The 22,716-nt window shown below is 40.7% G+C and overlaps 1 protein-coding gene across 3 annotated transcripts in view; it reads left to right on the plus strand.

Moving 5' to 3' along the window:
- Nucleotides 1-5,282: 5,282 nt before the first annotated feature.
- LOC121948410 (serine/threonine-protein phosphatase 2B catalytic subunit alpha isoform-like) overlaps nucleotides 5,283-22,716 on the plus strand; it is a 45,284-nt gene continuing 27,850 nt past the window's right edge. For 2 of the 3 annotated variants that reach the window (XM_042493804.1, XM_042493806.1), the window contains exons 1-2: nucleotides 5,283-5,597; nucleotides 21,039-21,239. In XM_042493804.1, coding sequence (XP_042349738.1) covers nucleotides 5,555-5,597; nucleotides 21,039-21,239 — 244 coding nt within the window. In that variant the 5' untranslated portion in view covers nucleotides 5,283-5,554. Of the gene's footprint in view, nucleotides 5,598-6,083; nucleotides 6,174-21,038; nucleotides 21,240-22,716 lie in introns of those variants that run through there. The other variant, XM_042493805.1, reaches the window with a different exon arrangement.

Here is a 22,716-nt window from a genome sequence, read left to right on the forward strand (position 1 = left end):
ACATTTTTAATTCATTTTAAGAGACTAATAGATTATGTGTAATTAATTGTGTTTGGGGGAAAAAGGTTGCTTTTCTGCGCTTTATTAAAAACATTTAAAAAAAAAAAAAAAATCAAATATCACCCTTTTATTCTGAAGGCCAGCAGCCCAGGCCGGAAGTGTCATTGTTGTAGCGCCTCTCTCACTGCGCTGCCGCTAGAAAGCCTTCCGCCGACATGAGCACGTAACAGGCTCTCGGTGCACGCTGGAGACGTAGTGCTGCAACTGACATCATTGTGGCTCCAGGCAGGCGACGGCAAGGCTGTGTTCACATGGTGCGGACGGAGCCAAAATGTCTACCCTGCACGTATTTTGCATGAGGTAAACTCCAGAGAACCTGTGCTAAGACGGTTTGCTACTGCCGTTACAATGTCGATTACACATTAACAGACAGTGAAATAAATGTGGTGACACACTTTTCAATTCGTTAGATTTATTCGTCGATATGATCACAGTTTTTGTGTCATACCGATGAACTGCTCAGCGCGGAGTGATACGATTACAAAGAGCTGTTATCGCGAGATCGTGGGTAGGGGGCACATTTGTAGGCTTTTTGGAGGAGGCGAGAGCTAGACTAACAGTATATGGATTGTATGTATGTTTTATTGAGCAACTGTAATTATTCAACATGTTGAATTCTATTTTTCAAGTTTCTTAGAGTATGGCAAAGGGTATTATGTTTATGTAGCATAAACTAGCCACAAATTATTTCAGGTAAAAGTGTACGTTAAAAAAAAGTCATAGCAGGTCATAGTAACTGAAAACTGGCATTTCCACCTCTAAAAATCTCAGCACGTCTTCCTGAGTGTGAAAGCTGTGAAGTTTGGAGCATGTACTTTTGTTTGTTACAGTGATGGAAAAGCAAACAAGTGCAAACACCTCATGTGCTCACCTTCAGCTCTCCCTGACATTGTGCCCTACCTGCAGTGGTGTACAGAGAGATACACAATAACAACTTCTTCTTCCCAAAATCATTAAACATTTCCATATAGTGTAATATATAAGTAGATTGATTACATGTATTACAAATTTAAAGGTTAATTTAGTAACAAAAACATTACACCATTAGTGCACAATTATCAGATGAACTTTAATTATGAGTAAATAAACCCTGCAAATACTGCTATGTTCCTGTAAACTCTAGGCTACAGCCCAAAATATACCAGTTTACAGCAAGACTTGTTTGCATTTCATCGTGAATTTATTTAGGAACACATTGGAAAAGAAGCTTTTAAAAAATAACAATTTAAGCAAACAATTGAGTAACTTAGAATTAAGAGCAAGTAAATCAACCTTAATGAATATCAGTATTTATCTAGATAACCGCCATCTGTAGTGTTTGATTAATGCAGCTGATGGCTGCAGAAAGTCTTGACAACAGGATCAGTTTATCACTGGTAATGCTGCAGGCCCATTATACTTCAATAGGCATACTGTCTACCAATAGGCTGTACATAAATGTTTTCATCCTATTCATAATTGTTCTTGTCCTCTTATGAAATGTGTTGATAGCTGTTAAATGAGGCAAAAAAAGGAAGCCAAAGTCACATTAAAAGACTCAAGGGCTTAGTGCTATTTATTTACCTCATAAATAATATCATTTCAGTTAATGAAATTACATTTTTAGATTTTAAAGCATGGGCCTCTCCTGAAGTCTCCATAACATCCTCCATCTTCACTTATTTTGACTTTTCCACACAGGGTTGGAACACATTATTGGTAGCACTTGTACTGGCAGCAGTAGAATGAGTATTAATAGTAGCATATTACCATAAAATTAAGAGACCTAAGATTTCACACAGGAATGTTTCCTTCCACAGACTTTATAGGACTATTAGCAACATTTCATAAACATTTCCACATCATACATATGTGACTTATTTGTCAATTGAAATATATGTTTACACACATATCCCCAACAAATACAGAGGCCCTTTGGCATCATTATGTTTGAACAGTATGTAAAAAGCATGAAGTGAAACATTCCAATCTTTACCTTATCTCTTATCTTTTTTTTGCTTTTGCATACACCCAAGTTACTAAAAAAAAGAAAACAAAGATTGTAAACAGCACTGACATTTACAAAAAAATAAAGTAAAAAATGAGCAATTACAAGCAATTAAACAAATTATATCACAAACAACAAAGAAAATATCCCCCTTAAATGTATACCATCAAATTTATATTTAAGCATAATCACGCACAAATCACGCATAAAAGTTTTTAATTCATAACAATGTTCCCAGTGTCACTGCATCCAAAAAAAACCAACAAAAAAAAAAACATTTAGTGGTGGCCATATTTCTTCAGAAATGCTCAGTTTTACTTCTCAAAGTGAATGTTATTTTTTCCAATCCCATAAAATGTGTCATATTTTTACTCCAGCCAGACACCAATGTTTGGCTTGTCACTTTTTTTCCAGTTCAGAGGAAAGAGTAGTCTGGCTCATAATATAAACGTCTATAAATGTACTTTTTTTTAAAACATATTTTCCTTACACTGTCTACCTGTCAATCAGAGAGGTGATTTCAAAATCTTGCTGATGTATTTAAATAACTCTGTGGCTCAGCGTCCAAATATATCTCTGACATGCTTGTGACATATGAACCTTCAAGGACCCTCAAGACATCAGGGACTGGCCTACTGACCGTCCCGAGAGTTAGAACAAGACACAGTGAAGCAGCGTTTTCTTATCATGCAGCACAGAAAGGGAATAACCTCCCAGATGATGTCAGACAGTCCCGACTCTGACCACCTAAAGTCAGAGCCAGTAGTAATCTTGGTGTATCGCATTGTTTGATTTTGCAAAGATTAAGTCAAACTTTCTTAAATAAAATAGCAAAAACAAATGAATGGAACAATTTCAGGTTTTAAAATACAAGTGCATGAACATTAATAGTCATTTAAAGGACTAAATTTACATTATTTGCATTTAGATGAAAAATGCAAAATTGTGATAACTTATGTGGTGACACCTTGACTGTTCTATCTTAGTGCCTTGCTTTGCTTTTAGTCTATGAAAAGATACTTACAAATCTATGTTAGGTACAAGTTCCTGTCAATATTGAGTTTTATGCCAGTGCAGCATGCTAAAATAAGCATGTTATGATGTAAGCATCAATGACTCCTGTTTGTGAAATTTGTGTACATGTTTCGTCTTTAAAGTTTCTCGATTGATGGCCCAGTGGTTCTTAACAGTTTTCCTAATGGGACCTCTTCTCTATCATGGGGTAAACTGACAACGCCCCCTGATGAAATGACATATTTTATGGATATTTCATACTGTAATTACTGCATAACTATGACAGTTTATATAGTGAATACTAATCTAAACTTTAAAAATAACAATTGCATCCAGTCTTCTGTTTTCATTGTTTTATCAAAAAATGAATGAAATGAATGAAATATAGGCCCATTTTATATTTTTATCAAAAGTTTTCCTACACCCCTTACACACAAAAGCCTTGAGAACCCTCCCATGAATCTGTGGCAACCCCTAGTAGGGGTCTGGACCCCCAGGTTGAGAACCAGTGACCTAGGTCTTTGGTTTGCAATAGAAAAATTGAAGAGTATCATGAAAATTGCTGCAGTATATATGTTGGTTTTCAGCTCTTTCATCTCAGTGCTCTCGGGTCAGATCTGTGTTGATAGGGGTTGTGGAGAACAATGGTGTCTGCCACAGTGTCTTTTTAGGAACTGGGGCATTTTTAAAATTTTATTACAGACAGTAGAAATGCAATGGCTGGAAGTTCCCAGTTGGAATCTTAACAATCTTAACAATGTCCACTGTGTTTTTGGGTTTGTTTTTTTTTTGATAACTTTAGGAAATCATTGAACAGGTGAGCTTCAAAGTGCAGCTGAGCCTTTAGGTGCACTTGATGCTGACGCAGTGGCTGGATATCCTCTAAAATGGATAAAGGCAAAGGATAAAATTTGCGGCTTTGCAGATGTAGAAGATATGTGTTATGCAGAATAATGTCGAGGTATGACAGTGTAAAGCTGACAGAGTGAGGCAGAGATGTACTGACACGCCACTTGCAACATGGCCGGTCCTTTGGGGCCATCTTCTGGACAGATTTCACATTTTTGCCTCAGTACTTTTCCAACTAACAGTTTTGTCCTTTGATGTGCTCAGAATTACAGCCTCACAACGTGCTCTGCGGACATTGATATTTTGTGTGTCTTCACACAAAATCCATATCTATTACTATTCTCTTTTATATTTTTGTAACATAATGCTTTTGTGCCCACTTTATCGCACTGATGTCCAATAGACCCATAAGACATTTGCTCAGCATCACCTCTGGCTTTTGTTTTATTCCACTTTCTATCCTATAAAAGACAAGTTAGACTTCATTAATCCCATACTGGAGAAATCCACCCTTTAGCAGTTCAAAATTCAGACACAGAGAAAATGCCAAAAAAGAGGTGATGTGAGTGCAAACACTGATAAAATAAAAATTAGATAAAATTAAAAAATAAAGTAATATAAAATCTATATACACTACATACACCTTCTACTTATACAGATACTGTATGTTCATAATTGATAGTTCCACAGTATAGCTGAAATATGCACATGGTGTGTGGTGTATTTGCTGTAGAAATGTAGCTCAAATACACTATTGCACTGCAGTAAATGGTAAGATAATACACAGAAGGAAATTGCATTTTACACGGTATAAATATTTTTTTTTAAAAAAAAAGAAGCATGTGAATATTTCCAATATTTCCATCATCATTTGTGATGATGATAGAAAAACAATATCCTATATCCAAAGCTATCCCATAGTCTCACGTGATCTTCTGTCAAAAAGCCTACTGTACAGTTACACACGTGCAAACACCCACGCAAAAAACACTCTCCACAGAGTTGCTGTTAAGGGGGAAGCCCTGTAATCAATGCCTCCACAGGATGGCAGTATGAGTCTGACTGTGCGTGTGTGTGTGTGTGTGTGTGTGTGTGTGTGTGTGTGTGTGTGTGCAGAAGTGTGTGTGCATTCCCGCGTGTGCGTGAATCTGCGTGGGAGTTCCTTCTTTCGCCATTCCGGGGTGTTGCCAGCTGCACAGCACCGCTTGCAGAGGCGTCCTGGAGAGGTAGAGCCCTGCGCGTCTCTTCCCTCTCCAAGGCGTCTCTTCGCCCTCTAACCTCCAGAGTCCACCCCCCCCCCCACCTCCCCTGCTACACCAGCAAACCCCCTACACTACACCCCCCACACACACACACCCCCCCCTAAGATAACAAATTCGGGATCCAAGCATGCCACAACAGCAGCTAGGTATCCGCCTATCCTCCCCCAAAGTCACCGCAGGCGCAGCAGCAGGCTTCCCCCGTCCGAGAGAGCACGGAGACTCCACCGAGTGATGCCACTACTGCAGCAAGAAAAGCACCCAGCAACCGCGCATATTGTCGACGCCTGCCGCCGGAGGACCCGACTCCAGCACAGTCTCGGCCCTTGACAGAAGAGAGAGCCCCCCCACTCCCCCTCGGCTCCGTTCCCGTCCCGACTCCAGGATGTCCGACTGCAACGCAAGTCCCTCCGACCGGGTGATCAAATGTAGGCATGCCAAAATCCTGCACGGCCAGTGAGAGCTACATCTGTGCCAATAATAATTCATCCTTTATCTTTTTATTATTTTTTTTTAAAAGTTTGCATCCCTGTCGTTGCACCAGTGTCTCTTATTCGCACGTTTTTCCTTTGAGTCCATCCCTTTTTTAATTATTCTAGCACCATAATAAAAGAATTTGGCTGGCGAGTCACCATGCATGTGCCTCTGAACCTTTTAGGGTGAGGGAGGGGGTATCCAGTACGATACGCCATAATCAGGGTCTTCCCTCGTTATTCTATTAGAATTCACCCCCTCACCGAGGCATTACCCCATTTTCTAACAGGGGGGATGTCTCTTCCTCTATGTATAGCCAAAGCTATTGTGCGACACCCTGTGCTGCATGAGCTCCATTTACGCGCTCCACTCCTAGCGGTGGTTTCGTGTTACTGAATAATACCCTACAGAGACACAACCGAGAGTGATAGAGAGAGGAGAAAAAGCAGGGAGGGAGAGAGGGAGATGAGCATCTTGTTCCAATGAAACATCAAGCAGTGTGACGATGACAGCGAAAGGCAGACATAAAGGTAAATAAATGTTACGCGTAACCTGCGATCTTTGGGGTTGGGGCTGTGGATGGTGTCACGGGATGATGTTGTATGTAGGCAACGATGTAAGGAGAGAGAGGGAGAGGGAGGGTAAGATGCTATGGAGGGGACTTGACACTCGGAGAATTTTTTTTATGTCTTTGTGTTAATTTACTGTCTGTGGCTGCGCGTTGTAGTGGCGCTCCGGTGTCGGATGTGGCGACCACCTATATAGGGGTGGCCTACATTTATTTTTCGCTAAATCTCAGCCAAAGTCAGGTGATCGGCAGGGTTTAAATGGCAGGTAGGCTGGCAACTTTGACAGGCCGAGTGCGCACCTTTGGTTTTAATTATAGAGGCCTGTTTGGTGAAATCAGCCCGATGTGCGCTGGTGTGACGTGAAAAAACCACGAGTGCACATGATGGATTTACGAGTCGTTTATGAAGTCGACGTTTTCCCAGTGAGGCCTGAATGTCAGCGGGTGATTGTGCTTCTCCCGTGCGTATCGCTCCTCCGCGTCTCCGTCTAAAAGGTCTTCCCCCTCTTCTGTCAAACGAGAGGCAGAATTTGGTGATGCTGTGCTGGCCGGCGATGGTTATGCATACCGCCCTAATGGTGTTATTGCATCACTGGATTATGGAATATTTAATATGTTTATGAGAGTGTCTGTTTCTGCCTTTACGCGTGGGAGGCTATAGGAAGGGGGAGGCGAGGAGGGGGCTCCGCTCGGGTTACGATCCGCGGAGCTTGCACAGATTGTCGTGCTTATCGGGTCACAACAAGGCTGGCATGGCAGCACGCAGCCCCTGTCACATGCGACGGTGCCTGGCTGGCTGGCTGGCTGTCTCTCTCCCACTGGCTCCCCTTAATAAACTCTCAAGGTCTCTCTGCCGGAAGAAGCGGAGCTGACAGTTGGATGCGTCGCTCGGGCATGCCCCGGTATTCCGTGCGTGCGTCGTGCTTGGTAGGGGGTGGGGTGGGCTGGGGGCGTGGGGGGCTCTTGCAGTTTTTGCACGTAGGACTTCAGGAGTGCATGTGCATGTGCATGGCATATGCCTACACTGTTAAATCTGACACGTTATCTTACAATAATCTTGGAAACCTATTGCCTTGCAAAAGGAAATAAAACTATAAATCTTTATGCATGTTTACTTTATATCTAAGTGTCGAGTTTACTTCACATTTAGCTGCATTAACTTAATTTTGTGAAGTTGTTGCAACTTAAAAATGAAAAGTTAAATGACCTTGTTCTTTCTAAGTGTTAGCAACTTCAGTCAACCAAGTTAGTCTGATTCAACTTGTTAATGACTTGATGACTTTGCCAGTGGTGAAGTTAGGAGATCTGCAAGTTTTGTTTTCTTAAAGAATTGAAGAATATACAAATATGACTGATAGTTAGCAACTGGCAGAATACACAATGTAAAAGTCAACAATTCGTTTTGACTTTAACAGGGTGCCTTAATCACTAACTTTTTTTATGTTAAAACAGTTAATTTTTTACAGTGCAGATATATAGCACATTTAACAGACATATTTAATTAAACTTGTCGTTTCTAAGTTGCAACAACTTCACAAAATTAAGTAAACAGAACTAGATTGTAAGTAAACTTAACAATTAGATATAAGGTGAACATAAATTATAATTAATAGTATATGTACTTCAATTTTTCAAGGCGATCGGTTTTCTAGATTTTTAGAAAGAAATTTAAAGTGAAATCAACTCATCAGATTTTACGGTGTACAGTGGCAGTGCCTGTGTGTGTAACTACATGGGTGCAGTTGTGCAGGGGTGGTGAAATCTCGATTTCCTTAAAAAAAACAAATTAGTACAGACCCCCGATCCATCCAGTATTTATCAGCTTTTACCCCCAAATCAGTAGCTCCCCTTCACATGTGTGTGTTTTCCATCTCCATTTCTGTTTGCATGTGTGTTCTGATGCAGCTGGGCCACTGGAGCTCAGCTGCCTCAACACTGGAACAAACTAAACGGCCTATATCCTCATGCATCATCCATCACACGCACACACATATAAATGCACCCTCTGTAACAAACATGCAGCAAAACAGCACAGCAATTCATCAGTCAGGTGGGAATGATTTAGTATGTGTGGAGCTGGAGAGAGATGGGGGCATCAGTCACAGAGACGTCACTTGTGGCGGATGGACTGTGCCCGGTAGTTCCCCGCGTTATGGATTTTAGTGATATTCAGCAGAGAGAAGTGCACAGCGAGGGAGCCAAAGGACAAAGCATACCGAGAGGAATGGACAGAGAGGCAGAGAGTGTGGGGGCGAGGTGAGGGAAAGAGGGAAGGAGAGAATGTGACAAGGCCACGGAGGAGGTGAAGTAGCTGGAGAGAGAGAGAGAGAGAGAGAGAAAGGGGGGCACAAGGGGAGAGAGAGAAAAAAAGAAAAGAGAAACAAGGAAAAAAGAAGTAGTGTTTTCACACAAGTGGCAGGACAGCATCCTCTGACTTAACCAATGGACTTCTCACACCCTTTTTGATTCACTTACCATGCAAACCAGTCTGTGTGTGTGTGTGAGAGAGAGAGAGAGAAAAGCAAGCAGGCTTCAGAGCCAGAATGTGAGAATGTGACGCTCGCATAAAAGTTGAGTTCAATATCTTTAAAGCAGTCTCTGCCAAATGTTGCTTTTTGAATTGTACATAGTAAGGCAGGCTGGAGTAGAGTAGAATGTTTTATGACATGCTGTGGAAACACAGTTATAATTCTGTTACTCCTCATGCCAGAGCCATAACTGTATCTACAATAGGTCCACAAGGATCCTAATTTGTACTCCTTGTAGCAGCATTCACCGGTGACAAAGGGCAAACCTTTACCCATGAGTCAACAGCAAGGAATCTTGAGTGTGCAAAATCTGGACTCGGTGTTATCTGCTAATAGACTACTGCATCAGCGATACCAGCAAATACTAATCCATGTATACAATGCAAACATGGAGGCTGGTACAGTAGCTCGACAGGGTTTAATCTCCCTGTCGATTTCCTAGAGGTGAGGGTTGAACCAGGGTAAAGATCCGCTGAAGCTCACAACTGGTGCTAAAAAGCACAACTGACACAAATTAATTAATGAGGGTATATACATTCCAATGGCTTTTTGGCAAATAGTTTGTTATACTGCAAACGGCCAGAAAAAGGTTGGGTATACCCTCCACTACACCACTGGTGGTTATCCCCTTAGCAGCGCAAAAATGAGAATCATAAAATCTGGTGGCGTTTTGTGAGTGAGGTTGTTCTGTAGGTTAATCAGACAGTGTGTATAGCACTGGCAACGCTATATTTCTATTGGCAGTTTTATCTAGGACTAGAGCGACAGGCCAAGTCATGAAAAGTTGGATCAAATAAAAGTACCAAGCATTTTGTGGTTACAAGCAATTTTGTGGCATCACTTTGGATTTTGGTAGTTAATAATGGACATCTGTCATTTTTTTACAACACCATAGATTCAGTGTTTAATCAGTGAAAACAATCAAACTGTTCATCAGATGCAGCAACCCATCAGAAGGTGAAAAAAAACAACTGAAACATAGTTTGCTTCATAAGACCAAGGGTTAACTCCCTGTGTAAGTGAATGTGGGTGGACAAAATATTAAAAATATCTTTCAGTATACTTTGATCCAATTGCCCTTTGTCACAGTGGATATTTTGACGTGTCAAACACAGGCGTGACTAATGGAATTAATCATGGCTGTGTTCCATTTAGTCGTTCCAGTGTCGGGGCCCTGGTAATGTGCATGCAGGCTCACTGACATGGCCCACTGGCTCGGCTAAATGGGATATTTACACCATAAATGTTATTAGTTACCTGTGATTTTCCTGCTCTGACAAGTCAAACTGTTAGGTGTGAAAAGACCTATACAACTGCAGAGATGACAACAGCACATTTCTGACTATACATTATTAAAGAATATTGTTGCATCTGATTTCACAGGTGTAGCTCATTAAAATAAGTAGCACAGAAATTATCGCGTAGTCATAAGTAGCAGCCTCTTGCATCATTTGAGTTATTTTTTAAAAAATCACACAGGCCTGCAAATAAGACAAACACAACTGTTTTATCTTCCACTGAAAAGGTATTCAACCATCCACTGCTTGTGAAAACGGAAGCCCACACTGTTGACTTTACACTTCTAACATCAAAAAAAATGTGAAGTGATGGGTGATGTGGTGGGCGATGGCCACATATAGGCGTCTGCCATTTCAAATCTGACTGCAGGCCACAGTTGGCCCCTGGGCCGGTCTTTGGACATGCCTGATCAAAGTATGAAAAAGAACACATTAGTAATCTAAAGCTGGTATTCTGTTCCAAAAAAGTGGACTATCTTAGCCTCCATTCCTGCAACAATCCAGAAGAGTTTAAAGGTACATGATTATACCGCAGTAGTTCCCAAATAGTGGGTCATGGTCCAAAACACTTATTTTGAAGTACAGACTTTAACAGACTGTTAAAGGCTTCGTTAATCATGCTAACTTGTTTTTTTTCCAGAACAGCAACCATTTTATTGCACTGGTATTATTGGTATTATTTGGCCCATTAACATGCTCTGCCTTTGCAGCGACACTGGTCTTAAGACAATAATATGCACTTTTTTGGGTTGCAGTGCTATTTATTTACTGTGTGGGGACCTTTTTATGCAGAGTCTTTGCAGAATAGTATACATGCTTTTTAGTGGGTCATGAGTGATAGTTTAGAGGAATTACTTCTACATGAGTCTTTTAGGAAAATCCTGCATAGTATACCTTTAAAACCAACAAACCATCCAACCTCAGATTTGTCACTTTTATGATATATCCTGTCACAAGATTACCTAGCATATTGTGTGTGTGCTAGCATAAAGCATGACTGAGCTAGAGACAGTTTTACTGCCAAATGTCTTGTCACATATTTAGAGTGCTTATTCAGTCAACTGCTTGATAAAACATAAAAGAAGGTTTGATTTTTCACATATGTCCTCATGTGCAGTCACATCAGGAAAGTAGTTCCATCCAGAGATTGAAGATGATATGTATTGTTTTTATATTGTTATCTTTTTATTCAAATCAAGGAATGTGTGAAGAATATTCACCAAAGCGGAGTGGAGCTATATCCAATATGCTGCACACATGCATGTACAGGCATGCACGCACACACACACACACACACACACACACACACACACACACACACACACACACACACACACACACACACACACCACAGACTTACACACACACACACACACACATCACCTCTGGCGAGGCTCGGGGCACACTGGGCATATTTCCTTTTAGTGTAACATGCTGTCCCATTCCCACATAGTTCCCTCGGAGCTCTGGGTGAGCTTTCTGCATGTGTGTGTTATAGTGTGTGTGTTGGATTTTGGTGTTATCCTTGTGAGCCAGGGGTCCCACCTTGACAGGTCTCCATGTGCCCTGTGGGGAGGGTGGCAGGGCAAGGGCTATTAATAGAGAAGGTACTCCAGAGAGAGAGACAGAGAGAGAGAGAGAGAGAGAAAGGGATTGTCTAATGAGGACATGCTGTTAGGGGATGGGCCGTTGTTTCTGTTAGTGTGTTTGTGTGTGTGTGTGTGTGTGTTTGTGTGTGTGTGTGTGTGTGTGTGTGTGTGTGTGTGTACACACACACAGTCCTTCGTGTGTACTGTGCATTAATTGAACAACTTCAAACACATCTTTAGTTGCCCCCCCCCCCCCCCCCCACCACCACCACCTTCAAAGACCCATGGATCTATGTTAGCTGATCTGGGTCAAAGATGCTAGATAAACACACACACACATACACACAAAACACACACACACACACACACACACACACACACACACAAAATGCATGTGAACAGTCATATCTCTCTTCTCTCATACACCCCAATTTTTGCTCTTCTTATTCACTGCACTCATTCTTTTGTCCCTCAGTTTCTCCCTTCTTCCTTGACTCATGCAGAGACGGGAGATGGGTTTGTGTGTGTGTGTGTGTGTGTGTGTGTGTGTGTGTGTGTGTGTGTGTGTGTGTGTGTGTGTGATCATTTTAGATGAGGTCCTGTAGAGGGCAACACATCTAACATACAAATACACACATACAGGCATGCCATTAGTTGTGGTCGATGCTGCTGGATGAACACCAGACAGAAATAGTCTGCTCAAACACAGTATTGCACTGTAATGAAATGATTCATAGCTTCCATGTAGCACATGCAGGCTGTTTATATGTTAAGTGATTCTCTAATGACTACACTGTAACAAGTGGCTATGAAAATATGGCGATAATGTACAGTTTTTTAAAAAACACAGTAAAAACCTGTAAATCTTGATGCTTTTGGAGGCAAATTATAAGTAATCTACAGGGTTTTTTTCCCAGTACAGTGAAAACACTGTTGACCTTGATACTTTGTGGAGTCATTACTACTTCTGTAAAAATACAGCCAAATTTTAAACATTAATGTACAGTCTTTTTCAAAAAACAGTGAAATACTGTAAAATCTTAATGCTTTTGGAACCAATATTACACTGTAAACCTCCTATTCTACTGTAAAATACTGTAATGAATTTAACGGTAATATAATATTGAAGTAGCTTACAGTATTGACACTGTAAAATAACAGTAAGATGCTGGCAACTAAGTCATTCAGCAGAAATCTACACTGTAAAAAATGCAGTAAAAAATATGACCAATTTCCAACACTAATACATTTTTACTTAAAGTACAGTCAAACACTGTAGCTTTTTTGGAGCCAATATTACACCGTAAACATCAAATTCTACATTAAAATACTGTAATGAATGTAATGGTAATGCACTGCTCAAGTAATTTACGCTATTGATACTGTTAAGTAATAGTAGGATACTGGCAACTACATTTCATTCAGCAGAAATCTACACTGTAACAAATTTCTGGAAAGAATTCAGCCAAATTCTAACAATAATGTACCTTTTTTTTTCGAATTCCATAAAATACTGTAAATCTTAATGCTTTTTGGAGCCAATATTACAATGTAAACCTCAAATTGTAGTGTAAATCACTATAATAAATTTCACATTAATTTACTGTTGAAGTAATTTATGCTATTGACACTGTAATATAATGGTAGGATACTGGCAACTACAGCTGGCAGTGGTTTACTATAATCTTACAGGATGTTTGTTACAGTGTGTCCCAACCATGAGCATTATTGTGGTTTTACCTCTGACATATTTATTAAACAGCGGCATCAAAGATGATTTCCTTCTTTTTTCAATTATCTGACAGCCAGTCAATAGAGAAGCACACGTTTTGTATGCTTATTTAGTCATATTTTGCAACGTTTGGGGGACAAATGAGGACAGATGGATCACGGGTGACTTCTACAGTCATTTCTGCAATCTGTCTGTTCTCGCTCGCTGTCACTTCCTCCATCCTGCATCATTGTGAATGGTGTTCCTGTGTTAAAACTGATGAAATATCCCCCCATAATTAACTTTAGCCATTAGGGAGGATGCGCACAATAACAAGATGATTCTGATCAGATTCTGCTCCAGTTAGGCTATTAGGCCAGCCCAAACAAATTTAGGAGATTTGGTTGAAAGCTATGTCATAGATTTTCTCTCAGGCTCTCCCTCGCTGTGCTGTGATGTGGAGATTTTTGGCTGAGCTGGCACCTTTGGCGCTTAATAAATTCCACACCAGGGAGTTCAGCTTTGGAGAGTGGGCCAGAGGACAAAAACAGTACATTAGGAAGGAGCTAAAAATGCTCTCACCTCTTTGCTCATCTTACACCACTCAGTCCAGCTCACCTCACATGCACGCCATGCATCAAGTGATTGCTGTTTCAGTAAAAAGGATAGTTCTGTTTTCACTCCTGCACTTCAGTGTGCTGATCACCTGCACTGTCAGAGAGTAAAGTTCCCTCGCAAAGTGTTAAAAATGCCTCAGAGCAGCATTTGAGTGAAACACTATCCGCCATCACTTTACTCAAGAAGTGTGGCGTTTATGGTCTGAGCTTACTGTACATAAAGAAAACATCATCTTTACACTGCTGATATCTGTGTAGGAGAAATGATTTTGAGCTCACGTGCACTATTTTATTACGTCTTGTCCATTTATTTCATGCGTTTATCGACTGTTTAAGAACAGCAACATTTATGCATCTACAGTGTGTGTGTGTGTAAGCCAGCGGGCTAATTTTGTTATTTGGCAAGATCTTCTGAAGTGAAACCATCTGGTTTTCACACTGCTCAGAATGGATGAGTGACTTAAAAAGTAAACACTATTGGCTATTTTAAACTAAAACAATAGTAGCCTCACAGACATTAGCTACTAGCTGGCCTTGCTGTTTTTTAGTACAAGTTAACTCTTGTCATTTGTTTCCAGTTGCCATAAAATGTAGTGTTTGTCCCAGTCAAGGTGATTGTCAGTTTATTACTTATATTGCTAACATCTATTCCTGTATACATAAATATTAGCAATAAGAAATAGAAAACTGTAATTGATTTATTTATTTCGGCTTTATTTGAACTTAGGAGAAAACTGTAATTGATTTATTTATTTCGGCTTTATTTGAACTTAGGATCAGAGGCGAAAGGTACTGGAATTCATCCTTAAAGGTCCAGTGTGTAGGTTTTAGTATCATCTAGTGGTGAAATTAAAGATCTGAAATTTCTCCCAAGTGTGTATGAGAATTACAGTGGCTGACGCAAATGGCCCTATCTCATAAGTAAAACTGAAAACAGCGTCGGAGGTGGCGCTCCATTCACTCTATGAAAGTGTCTCAGTGGCATATGAAGCAAAAAGAACTTGAATGAGGATAATATAATTTAATCATAGAACTCTTCTACACTTTTGAAATGTTACTGGACAAAATTTATGAAATCCCAATGGACCCTTTTAACATTTTCACTTTCCAATGCAGGAAGAGCTCAGGTGCAAACGATGGCTCTGTTGCATTCATGTCAGTGGGAGTAACTGTGAGCATGCATGCACAATACCAGGACCCTGTTATCAAAGCAGCTAAATGAAATTCAGCCATTTATATCTAAATTATTTACACCTGTGCTTTTCTTACTGTTACATGTCAATTTCTCTTTTGTGAAAAAGGCCTATAGTAAAATGAATTATTTCACAAGATGTTAAGAAAAATGTATTCATTGATTTACAGATGTCTCTTTCACAATGTAGCCTAATATCAGAAAAAAAGTCCCTGGCCCCATGGTATCATGTGATAGATCCAGCTGTTGTAATTCCTAATTTGGCTTCTATGTCAGATTAGATCCTAGTGCTTGATTTGTTTATATTGGGCTTCTGTAGAATAATATGGTGGAAGAGGACCTGCTCTGTACTGTGGATATAAACTGAATCTAAGGTAACAAAAGCACAATGATTCTGATTGCCATGTTGTTATAAATTAATGAAAACACTGTTAGGAATATTAGGTGGCATTTCTGCCTGTAAAGGCCCTTAAATCCGGCACACTGGACCTTTAAACAAAGACTACATTATCATTATTATGCTAAAATGGCGAGCTAAAGTGTTTAGCCCATTGTCATACAAACAGGATGACACTATGATATATTTCAAACTAGTGTTGTTTGCCATAGCTTCAGCCAACAGAATTTGATGAAACACTGCATGTGTGTTGTCCCATTATGCCGTGTTCACACCAAATGCGATAAAAATCTTTATGTTGCATTATTCGCGTGTATACGGCTGCTGGAGTATTTTTTGAGCATTTTGCAGCTCGTGAAAATTTGCCCTCAACAGCTGTGGTTGTGCTTGTGTTAGCTAGGAGAAGCAGCTAATGGCTAACTTGGTTTGCAGTGAAATTCAACAGAAAGCTGGATGTAAACATGGAGTCTCCGTGCCCTGAAGCAGAGTGAACCAAGGCGCACACTCCTTGTTATTTATCAGACTGTCAGAGCACATTACACGCCCACCACTGTTTATTTTCCACAAAAAGACCAACTTATTACTCAGAGCATTTTGCTAATAAGCAACTCAACAAAAGAAGGCTAGCTTACACAAGACACAGGTGTATTTTCAGAGCTCGCCATGTAACTCTGAGTGCTTTGTGTCATTTTTTGTGCTGTCTCTGTACAGTACTGATGCTGAGTGTAGCTCTATGTGTCCACAGACAGCGACATAGTTTATCCTTCATTTCTGAATCTCAGTAACATCAGGAGAATCTCAACTAGATCTTAACACAGCGTCACACGAAATTGTCACTCAATTTGAAAAATTTCAACCTCAGCTATGGATGCAAAGACGCAAATGATGCGTTTTCGCATCCATCGCGTTGCATCCAACGCATCCACCGCTCTGCCCTGCTTGAATTCACGTCTTTGCATCGATTTTGTATATAAACTCGCTGCGCTAACTAGCATCACATCCAGAGTGAACACAACATTAGTCACTGTAAGTACAGTATGTTTGTAATGGTCAGCTCATATATACATTGACCAAAAATGTTAAGGGGGTTTTCTGTGACAAGAAACTAGACAAAAATATCATAATGAAAAAAAGTTACTGAGGGAAAATTGTCCTGCTGTACCGGCTGCAACTGGCTATTAAAGATATCTTGGTGGTGCAAAGAAAGGAATACTGTATGTGAGAGTTTGTAAATGGAGCCCAGTGTTTGTGCCCTCAGCTTTAAAAAGACTGTTCTTTCAGGATGATGCTAAATCAAACTAAATTACACCACTCCATACTAAAGACCAGGAGAAGGCATTATGAGACTATTTTAAATATTATGTTATCGTAAGAGTACATGTGTGTGTAACACAATAATGTCAGAATCTAGCTGTTCACCAAACAGTAAAAGATGAAAACTGATGCAAAAGTTTTCTAGGCTTGGAAGACGAAGTGTCTTTCTCAACAATAGTTGCAAAGACAACCGTAAAGCCCCGCTGCATGTTTTATCGCTGCATAGCCTGCATCATCGCTCGTGCAGAAAGAAACTACCCAGACTTGTGATAGATCTCTGGTCTCACACGCTGACTGTCAGTAGACTCGTTACAACAAACCACTTGAAACTGCACAGCGTTTTGAATCGTCACTGGGTGCAAATTGATCTGCACAAGCTCAAGAACAAACGGTGCACTGAGTTTGTTCTTGTTGTCATGTCAAAATGACACACACATTTTTTTAACCAAAACGTAATTTTGTCATTTTCAGTTAGGTCCGTGGAAAGTCCCTCTTTAAGGTGATAACACCAGCTCAACTCAAGCTTTGTGTGCCTAAAAGAAAACAAACTTTCACTTTCCCATGTGAGAAATGTACTCATCAGTGAAGTTCTTTACAAAATTGATTAATATCAAAGAGTTGTAGAGACAAACCAAGATAGACAAGCCTAATTAGAAGGAATACAAAAAGATGACACCTTTTTCTTATCAGATCAGTGGAGTGTGTCCCTTTGTTATCATGGATTTTTAGCTCCCCTAGCAGCATGTCTGGCCACTTTATTGGGACTAAAATATTTCAACTTTTAGGCAGATTGGTACAGATATTAACAATGTCCAAAGGATGAATCCTCAAAACTTTGCTGGCATTTCCTCTGGTGACGCCATCAGGTCAAGATTTTTTATTTGTTCAGTACTTTGTTTAATGTCCAGACATCTGCAAAATGAATAACATTCCCATTAGCCTCAGCTGTCTTTTGTGTTTGGTGCGAATTAGCAAAAGTTAGCATGCCAAACGGTGACACTAAGATGGTGACTATTATATATCATATGGCAACAGTTTGTAGATGACCCACAAACTGGTTCACGTGATGATCAGTTGTACTATTGCATGTATATACTGTAGATTAGAAATGCAGGAGCTGTGTTAAATGTAAATGCATTTCTTCTGCGTTAATGTTGAGCTCCAGGCCTACAAACTCTGATGCATAATGTAGAAAGCATTACATTTCTGATTAGTGAAAATCCTTATTTTTTTACCAACAAAATTGCTTTGAGGAGGATGAAGCTGTACCATCATGTTCCACAAATTCACGCCAGAATTGCAATATGAAATTCAGATGTGGTTTCTTCATAATTTACAGCTCTGAGCCTCAGACAGCTTCCAGTCTTCAACCTTTTCCATGTGTGCTCGAACCGCTCAAAGTCCAGTAGTGTCTCCCTTTGAATTGTGTGCTCATCAAGTAGTCAGTCATCAGGTGCAGAAAGACCTTCTCGGTTTGACTCTCTGCTCTCTCCATTCCCTAACTGCCAAGTATAGTTTTCCCAAGTATAGTTACTTCCCCAAGCTCTGTCACTCTGCTGCTCTCCGCTCTCTCATACCTGCCCTACTTTCACACTGCTCACACAATTTACGAGCTTCACACTCCTTCCCTTTTGCTTCTCTCTCTCTCTCTCTCTCTCTCTCTCTCTCTCTCTCTCTCTCCCCGAGTCTCTCTCCGAGTCTCTCTCATATACACCAGGAGCCCCAGCTTTACCTCAAACAAGATATATACATACACACAGAGTTCATGTATGTGTGCAAGCTTCAAAAGACTACTGTAGCTTTTCTTCCTACTATGCATGCGGGTTTTTGTGACTTGCTCCAGTATCATTACAGTTTGTAGCACAGTGCAGCACTGTATGGTGGCGTACAGTAATACAAGAGAGTACATTACATTACAGCACAATGGAGTAGGAGGATTAGCCACATACTGACTGAGCCCTGTTGTTTCCTTTTAAAAATAAATATGAAGTCATGAGTAATTCTTTTTCTGTCTTGTGCTGGCTGACAGCCTGCGGTGCATAAAGCTTTTAAAATATCAATCAGTCCCAACCTGAAAGGCAAAACTGGTTTTAACATGTAGATCTGCTGTTCTCAATCGATGGGAAACAGACCCTTGAGCGTGGCAGCTCGTGGTGTCTGGGATGTCTCAAGGTGCTCTTGTGTGCTGTGTTTAGTTGTACAGTGCGTAAAAGTGTCTTTGGTTGTGTTGATGGCTAACCTATGCAGCCCTAAGTTGCTATTAGATCATTTAAGGTGACCCAAAATCAGGGGTGCCCCCAGAATTTTTTCATGGGGGGCGCCAGGTGAGGCCATGGAAATTTTTCAGTGGCCTCACACTCAAATATTTTAAAGGCCTGGAAAAGTTGTGGATTTAGAAAACATCATTGAAAGTTTTGGAAAAAGTCATGGAATTTTGTTGTGTGCAATGAACTTGTTATAGTAAGCCTTATAATACATATAATGGCAAATTTATTTTCTGTTGCTGCTGATTCAAGGTCGCTCTGACATGCGTTGAAGTGCGGTCTTTCATTAACCATCATGTACGTTTCTTCATTTTCTCTCCATATTCCATGTCTCTCCTTATGTATGCCAGCTAACTGAAATTATATTTGTATAGAGATTGAATGTAATATATTTTTTTAAAAAATGGCTGTTTTTAAAGATTTCTTTTAAATTTTATTTTGGTCCTTGAAAAGTCATGTAAAACTTTTGAAATTTTGTCCATGTGGGAACTCAACTTAATGTGTCCTGGGATGTTCTGGTGTGTCCTCATGGGCATATTTATTATGATCCAACACAAGCCCCCCTCTTTTCCATGTGAGATCCAAATGGCTAGATAGTACTTTAGTCCAAAAATAGCTCAAAGCCAGAGCAACTATGGCAGTGTGGTTTGTCAGAAGCAATTTTCATCAACAGTCCTAATTGAAATTATGAGTAAAAGCCTCATGATTACACATAAAGTGTTGATTTAGTTTAATTGTAACTGATTTGTCCAGCGTGCAGGGTTCATTTAGCAATACTGGCCAAATGTTGCTGATGTTTTAGCGGTGATTACATAAAACCGCGCAGTGTGACTGCTTTTACGGTAAAAAAATAAAATGTGAATATCACATTAAAATGTAATGATGGGCATCAGTGTGAAAGCTCAGTGGAGAGACTGTGGCCTGTTAGAGCGACAGGAAGAGAGGGAGGCAGCAAGAGAGTAAGAGTGAGGAATTGAAAAAAAAGAGAAGGGGCAAGAGGAGAGTGCAAAACAGAGACAAAGTGACAGAGAGTCAAAGTGTGTGTGTTAGAGAGAGAGAGAGAGAGCCAGGCCTAGTTTTTAGTTTGTGATCTAGGCCATTATCTGTGTTAGCACTGGTGGGGCTCCAACAGGCTCTGTGGATCCTGCATAACAATACCTTTTATGAGCTTGTATGTGAGTGTGCAGCACTGTAAGCTCACACACATATGCGATCATGCGTGTTAACGCCATTGTGCCATACATGATGTACGCATGCGCCCGTGCGCTGCTGCCTTTTGTTTCTTGCCACTGAGTTTGTGCCTGTTTGTAAAGACCACTCGTGTGTATGTGTGTGTTTTGTTGAGTGTGTCTTTTGCATGTGTGTATGTGACTCCTCACGTGCAGCTGTGCGCTCCTGCTGTATCACCCCCGTCGTCAGTCAACCCCCCTCTCCAGCAGCGCCCTGGGGGCCTTCATTATGTAAGAAAGACATTACTGCAGAACAGAGGCAGAGAGGCAGAGAGACATTACTGCAGAACAGAGGCAGGCAACCCTGATAACTCTGGCAGCGCCTGCTTCAATACAACCCGCTTAGGCCTCCATCACACACACACACACACACACACACACACACACAGTAAAAGCCTGTAGCAGAGGTGTGATCAGAATAATGGTGAGGATTGTGGGCTTCTGATGTATATAGGAAATATCAATAAATCACATTGTGGATTAAATTAAACGTTCTTCTCTTTCCTTTTACTTCAACTCCCTCCCTCCATAATCTAACTCACCTCCATCCATATATCCATACACCCTTTCAAACTCTCCACTGCCCTCTTAATCTTAAATATCTGCCATATTTTATCCCCTTCCTTGCTGCATCATTGATTCTTCATCTCTCTTTACCCTCACTTCCACCTCCTCTCCATCTCTCCAGCGGTCCCCTTCCCCCTGGCCCATCGGCTTACCATGAAGGAGGTGTTTGACGCCGAAGGCCGGCCGCGGGTGGACCTGCTCAAAGCTCACCTCACCAAGGAGGGCCGCCTGGAGGAGGCCGTGGCCCTGCGCATCATCGATGAGGGCGCCGCCATCCTGCGCCAGGAGCGCACTATGTTGGACATTGAGGCGCCAGTCACGGGTACGGTATAGTGTGGAAGGATGGAGGAATACAATCTGAATTAGTCTGGTGAACAATTACAGCCCAGTTAGTTAAAAAATAGTAGGAAGCTAATTATCAGTTAAACAAATAATATATTCTCTTCGACCGTTACATAGATTGATACCACTGATGCCATGATCAAACAGCCAGTTAGCTTATCTTACAGCATAAAGACTGAAAACGGGAAACAGCTGGCTCATCAGTTACACTGCAATATCTCACACTGATCCGATACTAAAAGGTGGAGCTACAAACACTGCAGTCAGTTGATTGGTCAATAGAGAACTGTCACTTTTGCTCAGGGTTGAGTTGGGATTGGTTTTGAAGCTTATATAACCACCGTTCATACATCAGTAAACTATAACTTTAAAATGAAAGGACGTTGCCTCTTTATCTTTACTAGTTAACAATTATCAGCTATAGACCGAGAAAGTAATATATTTCACTGTATTGTTCAAAAGCTACTCAATGCACAAACCTGCTATTTTAAAATATTAAAGAGAGACTCTCAATCCAGCCTGCCGACATTCCTCTGCATCATTGGCAAGGATGAAATACCGTACAGTGCAGCGGGGGACGGCAACCCCACCTAGATATAGAGTACTATTTGCAGCGGAAACTGATCTATGGTCCAGGTACATGTCCATATACATTATGTATGGTCCTAAAGGTACTTTACCAAAAGTTTTTGGTTTAAACAAAGCTTGGTTGCCTTGTTAGGACTCCTGGCTAAGAAATAGTCCCGTACATAACTCCTGAAAAGAATCAAACTCTTCGTCTTTTTTTTTTTTACACTTCACTTTTATATGGATTAAACATAAAGTTAGAACGCGTAAGTAAGAGAGCTTTTCTTGTGCTGGCAGATTTTGTTGCCTTCGGACCGCGCCCAGCTAGCAGTTTCCCTCTGTTTCCAGTCTTTATGTTAAGCTAACCTACCTGCTGGCTCCATAGCTTCATACTCACCTTACAGACAGGAGTGTAGTGTTATTCTTCTCACCTAAAAGCTGTCAAGAACATGACCAAGCGGTTTACTCTAAATCTCAAACTATTCCTTTGAAAATAGTTTGTAAAGCACAAAAAGCGAGAGGTGTGTTTACATGTGTGCATGAGTGACAAATGAATAGACCGCACACCTTAACAGTGAGGGTGCTGATAGTAACAGTCAAACAGAGAGACAGAGGAATGGAGCTGCAGAGCAAAAGGCAGAAAGATCAGTAATTATGTATTAATCAGACTCCATTCGTCGATTCATTAATCTGCCTATGTATCTGCCACTATTATAATATGAACTGTTGTTAGGTCGCACTTCACTGAGAGAACCAATTGGCACTTATGCACCTCACAATGGCGGGCACTAGCTTTGGTAATATCTGCATGTATTCCCTTGCCAGGGAAATGGTATGAAGCGAGGAGAATGTCGATGGGAGGAGGAGGATGAGATTGAGATCGATGAAGA

The sequence above is a fragment of the Plectropomus leopardus genome, chromosome 9, assembly GCF_008729295.1.
Source record: "Plectropomus leopardus isolate mb chromosome 9, YSFRI_Pleo_2.0, whole genome shotgun sequence".
Classification (NCBI taxonomy): domain Eukaryota; kingdom Metazoa; phylum Chordata; class Actinopteri; order Perciformes; family Serranidae; genus Plectropomus; species Plectropomus leopardus.